General features: G+C 39.5%; 1 protein-coding gene across 1 annotated transcript; it reads left to right on the forward strand.

The window, feature by feature from the left end:
• The first annotated feature begins 402 nt into the window (after positions 1-402).
• Positions 403-4,958, forward strand: LOC131780386 (substance-P receptor-like). Its single transcript, XM_066171159.1, has 4 exons — positions 403-505; positions 3,113-3,193; positions 3,677-3,903; positions 4,065-4,958. Exons 2-4 carry the CDS (start codon positions 3,154-3,156, stop codon positions 4,956-4,958), a joined length of 1,161 nt encoding a protein of 386 aa, XP_066027256.1. The 5' UTR covers positions 403-505; positions 3,113-3,153.
• The last annotated feature ends 957 nt before the right edge of the window (positions 4,959-5,915 follow it).

Genomic DNA, 5,915 nt, shown 5'->3' on the forward strand with positions numbered 1-5,915 from the left:
AGTGAATTTGTCTGATCAAATTCAATTGCGCGAACGTGCTTCATATTCCCATTGTGCACACTCGTGACGTCAGCAAACAAATCCATCGAGAAAAAAATTTTCCATCGGCCTGAAAATGTTATAAAACAATTAGTTCATACGTCAGCCGTGCATTCATTGAGATATGATACTCAAGAAGCTAGAGTTGCTCTTGGCAACGCCTCGAGCAACTCTTACGCATCCTTCGTGCTCTCCAAACTTCCCGCGTGCTTCATATCTCGATGAACTTACGCTGACGTATGAACCAATCGTTAATTAATCAGGCTTGCTTTTCACAATCAATCAATCATCAGCAGAAAAGTCAACCATTCAAGCTGGATACAGCTTTAATATCAAGTGTCTCTAACGTTCTTCAAAAAGCAACTTTTACAGTGTAGATGAAGTGTCCAACGCCTATAAATACAAAGAAAGAAGACACTAAAGAGTATTGACAAACTTCTGCAGTTGTTCCAAAACATCTTTCCAGGTAACGTAAGATTATTAATAGCTTGTATATCTTCCGTTGCGTCAACATTGACTGAATTCACTTTCCTCTTTCGGCACTTGTAAATTTTTTTCGCAAAAGCTGCAGCTTTGAATGATTTTGAAAAGTATTTCGGTTCAAATTGTCGACGCAATTTTATTATGGAAAGGGTAGGACATCTTAACAACAGTCAACAATTATTATCACAGTTAGTGAAGTTTAAGAGCGAATCCATGCAAAAATCGACCAAAATCGTCAATTCGTGGCAAGGCTCAAAAAGTCAAAATCGCTCTTCTTTTGCATAGTGGTAGACCTAAGTAAGTATACAAACGCTATGTAGTTTTTTATTCGAAAGAACCGCTCGTTTTCAAGAAAAACGCGGAAAACCGTTTCAAACCCCGCGGTCGATTTTACAAGCCAAAAACAGGGTTGAAATTCACTACGATTCGCTTGACTCGCGTTTCAAAACAACCGCGCTAGAAAAAAAATATATCACTAAAATTTTAAGTATAACTCGTCGTTAGAATCGTAAAAGTGCGCAAGATACTAAGCTAACATTCATTATTTATTGTTTACTCATAAAAATATATCTTTCTAATAAACGTCAACCGTCAAAGGCCCTGACATTTAATCGTCAACTGTCAAAACCTAAACAGAAATTATCCGCCAACCGTCAAAGCTATCTCCCATTAATAAGATCCTCTTTCGAGGAGAACGGAGGATAGATCAGTCATGGCTCACACGGTATAAAGGGGGGGGGGGGCCTATATAAAATTGACTACCAATTGAGGGGAGAATGCTGAGAATATTACGGAGCCTTAAGTGGAATAAGGATAATTCTCTCGTGGGTAACAGCCGGTTTCGCTACTCGTCGAGTTCGCTACGTTCGAGTTCGCTACAAGTTCGCTACTTACATGCCGAATTCGCTGCTTAGTTCATCCTACCATTCTAGTTCCACGATCTTTTAGAACCGAAATCTTGTTTTAAAGAAATCTGCCTTACTCAACCTGAAATGGGCGTCATGTTTTAGTATATTATCGTGGTTATCATCGAGCCCGCGCATCGCTTATAATGGAACAGCGGCATTAACAAGAGAGAGAAAACACAAAACCAGTAAAGAAGAGTCAAAATTATTAATATTACAGTACTTTCTTTATTATTAAACTATATATTTCAGAGTCTATATACACGCTAAGAAGATTTCTACTCAAAGTAATGTAAACGAATTGAATCCAGGGGTAATCTGGACCCGAATCTAGGTGAGAACACACAGCACTTTAAGAGCTTATTACGTAACTTTTGATTATAATCTAAGATCTTACTTTGATTACAATGATTATATAAAATCCTAAATCCTACTAAACTAGGCATTGAAACCTAGGCTATCTATGCACGCTATAAAAGCTTTCTACTTAATTCACTTATTATTAGGAAAATATTGCAACATCGCCATTTAAAAAAAAATAGATTATTTAGAGATGTCTCAAACAGAAAAGTCATCTACCGTTAAAGTTTACCATTAAAAAAGACACAGGCTAATTAATCTTTCACTGAGAGTGCTCATAGAAAGTCTTAGCGATGGATTGTAAAGTAAACTGAGTACAGTTATCATTATACGTTAAAATCGAGCTCCGATAAGTATTACATTTAAAAACGGTAACTTTCTACTATGGGGGAGGGGGGGGGGGGTTATAAATCGTCGACTGGAATGAATCGCTTTGCGTCGAACGAGGGTTGAACTCTGACGACTCAAGAATTTTGGCTGACGACTTAGTCATAGATATTCTAAAGCTCTCGGCCACCGGACAAAAAACTGGCAGGCTGTGCAAACCCAACCTATCCCGGTAGCTGTGCGGAACGATTTCTTGCTGCAAAATACCTGACATCACCTCAAAGATCAAATAGGATTTTACAAACTGAGTGAAAATGAAGTATGAAAGGTAACTTACCAGTGTTACAGGTCTTGTGGTTCCACTGTAAGCAAACGTCGCATTGAATTCCTTGTTGCCGCGATGTAACAGGTCTTTTACACGTGATGCAATCATAACCCATTCTTGAAATTAACTTAACATGATCAGTTCAACTGACTTCTAAAAACGTCAATCACGCAGTTGAGAGTATAAATTACAGATATTGCTTGTGGTTAATGGTTAAAAGAGAAATTATGACTGCAAATTAACAGAGGCAGCGAATTCGGAATCTTAGTAGCGAACATGTAGCGAACTCGACGAGTAACAAACCAGGCGTAAAGCCTCTCTTGACAAATCCAAAATCCTCCAACATCCCCCCTACCCCCCCCCCCCCCTCTCCCCGGTGATAGGTAATGATCGGCTCCTAAAATAGATAGGATTATTTTTTTCATTCTACGGTTCTATGAAAAGATGTAATGGCCAAAAGTGTTCATCAGTGAATTAAGTAACAGTTGGAAACTATTCACTGCAATTGCTGAGCTGAGTGCGAAGAACGAGAACCATCTAATCGCTGCATAACTGATTTTGAGGTTAAAGAAATATGCTTTACTTGCACCATTAATTCATGGTTAAAATTATGTTTTTGGATTAATTTGTAACATTATTCTCAGCTTTGTTTTTTTTTTACTGTTCACCACAGTAAAAAGACGCTTGAAACTTTCGATCACTCAGAGAGTGGCAATGAGTGGCATGATGGCGGTAAATAATTCTTCTATTGCAGGTACGTTTTCATGTCTTATTGGTCTGAAGATATTTGTTTTTGTACATTTTGGATGAACAAGAATTCGTAGTGTTACCATGGCTGCCTCTATGTGAGTCGAAGTCAACATAAGTGAGGTGATTTTAGCGATACGTGGGCAACGCCATCTGGTACAAACCGCGTGGTATTAGTAGGCCATTCAGATAAGCAGGCGTGAGTTATACGAAGGAAGTAAGGAGTCACATATGTTTCTCTGCCCTCGAACGCTGTTATTAAGGAACTCGATAACATTGGATGAGAGGTTTTCTCCTACAATTAGGCAAAAGGAAGGGGGGGGGGGTTGCAAACTGGGGAGAAATCTATAAACCTTTCTGCTTTCCTCTTTTATTAGGCAGCGTCATTATTTAGGCTTGGCTAGGTTAAGTCAGCTTCTTACCACATCTGTCAGAAAAATAATAGAAATCTCAAAATCAAAGGCAATTTATTTCTCCTTTCTTTCCTCAGGTGTGGCAAACTTGAATTCATCAGTTGTCAACGGTTACTTTCCTGTGAGCGCTACTGTATGGATAACTGTAGCATATGTGGCTATCTTCGTCTTCGGCTTCTTTGGTAACATCTGTATCATTTACATTGTGGTTTCTCGAAAACAGATGAGGACTAAATTCAATTTCTTAGTTGTAAATATGGCAGTTGGAGATCTACTTGTTTCTCTCTTCATTATGCCGTTTGAGGTGAGTGACAATTTTCCAATTGTTAAGTGTTAATTCGTTGTTCAGTTTCGTTATGCAAAAAGCTCTCACTCACTCCCAGCGGTATAACGCATTTTTATTTCCCACGCTATTAGGTCGTGTCGTCATTGAAAACCTATCTTGAGTAGTACTTGTCTTTGTAGGTGAAAAGTCTTTACATTGGCCTGGCATGGATCCCAGGGGCGGTGGGAAAAGTCACGTGCAAGCTTTTTAGTTTCCTAGGGAACTTGTCATTCGCTGTCAGCATCGTAACACTTGTCTTCATGACAGTGGATCGTTATTTCGCCATTCTTCATCCACTTCGAGATATGCGTTTCATTCGAAACACAAAACTGGTCACCGCTGTGATATGGATCTCGTCTTCCCTGTTTTTCCTGCTGTATCTATTGGTCTTTGACGTTGTAAAGAGTGCTGATGGCTTTCATTGGGAATGCGGAATGGTTTGGAATTTCTTTTCCTCTGATAGAAGTGTCCAGGTTTCTATCAGCAGAGCCTATTTCATGACCATGTTCTTGATACTGTATTTGGTTCCTCTTGTTTTCATCGCATGGGTACATGTTCTCATTGGTCGACATGTTTGTTCACGCCAGATCCCAGGGGAGCCGACAGCCCATCAGAGACATCAAAATGAACTGTCCAGGCGCAAGGTATTGCGCATGATCATCATCGTGGTGGTGACGTTTGCGCTGTGTTGGTTGCCAGCTCACATCCAGCATTTACTCATTTTCTATTTTACTAACACTTATAATGCTTTGCTCAAAGTTGAACGCCTGAATTCCGTTTTATATTTTCTAGCACACGCCAATAGTGCCATAAACCCTTGTTTGCTTCTTGGTTTAAACCAAGGATTCAAATATGAATTCAGGGGAATTCTCAGATGTCTTTTTTGCCGAAATCTCGTTCCCACGAGAAGAAGCATTGGCACAGAACCACCCGTTGTTGTAACTCGCATACGAATGACTGTACGTCAATGTAGTAACACTGTTATCCCTCTTCGTATTCAACAGCGTCCACGGTCTCAGAGCTGTACGTTTTGAATTTCTTTTTTCCATGAGTTAGACAACACGATAAAAACTTATCAACACCATTACGATTGATATTATAGAAATTTAACCATCGGTGATCTGTTCTCAAAAAGCGTCATAAATGATAAGCCAAGCCAGGAAAAAAGTTGTATAGAAAAATTTCATAATATATGCGAAAAGTTTCATTTACTTGGTAGGACGTCCAAGGATCACGTTCGACCAGTGTGCTTTGCGCGCAGTTGTTCTTGTTATCATACGGGGACTCCTCGCTGTTTCTCAGAAACCCTGCTTACCTGAGTGGCCGTAACGCTTGCCAACATTTTCATGGCAAAAATAGAACACGGTATTATCAACCAGAGCACAACTAAACCGCCGATTTGGAAGAGGTATAATGACGACTTTTCTGTCTATGGAAGGCAACCAAAGACTTTGATTGAGTCACAATAAAATTTACTTGATCTCTCCCTTCCCCCCCCCCCTCACGGCTCTGTAGCATTCTACTGATCCCCCCATCATTTGCAGTCAATCAACGATAGTCTCCCCTTTATGCTTTGTTAGCAACCACCGATATCCCCTCTGTTCCCCCAGAAATCCACGTGATCCCCCAAGTCCTCCAACTCCCCTCCCCCTTCGTTTTTGAGAATGTATGAAATGAATCTAATCTAATCTTATTTTATAAACCACTGCGTGAATGATGTCGTAGTTCTTTCGTGTTTTAATGTCACAAGGTGTCAAACACTGCATGGAAACCAAGCTTGTACTCATTCCTTAATCTGAGCACAAAGTCAATGATAGTTGTTAATAAACAATGTATCTTTCCAATAGAAACTTAGTAACGGAATATATTTCCGATTCCGTTTTATGTTTTGGAGGATCCTTGTGCAACACTGAGACAGTTTTTGTAGAAATTGGACAGTAGTAGAAAGTTGCCTTTTCTATTCTACCTTTTTTTTCTTTATCTTAAACGAG

The sequence above is a fragment of the Pocillopora verrucosa genome, chromosome 8 (genome assembly GCF_036669915.1).
Source record: "Pocillopora verrucosa isolate sample1 chromosome 8, ASM3666991v2, whole genome shotgun sequence".
In the NCBI taxonomy this organism is placed as follows: Eukaryota; Metazoa; Cnidaria; class Anthozoa; order Scleractinia; family Pocilloporidae; genus Pocillopora; species Pocillopora verrucosa.

Excerpts from the sequence above, each read along its gene's own strand:
- LOC131780386 (XM_066171159.1), top strand. The coding sequence starts at position 3,154 with ATGAGTGGCATGATGGCGGTAAATAATTCTTCTATTGCAG. Across the intron at positions 3,194-3,676 it reads AAATAATTCTTCTATTGCAG|GTGTGGCAAACTTGAATTCA; the intron begins GTACGTTTTCAT and ends TTCTTTCCTCAG. Across the intron at positions 3,904-4,064 it reads TCTTCATTATGCCGTTTGAG|GTGAAAAGTCTTTACATTGG; the intron begins GTGAGTGACAAT and ends TTGTCTTTGTAG.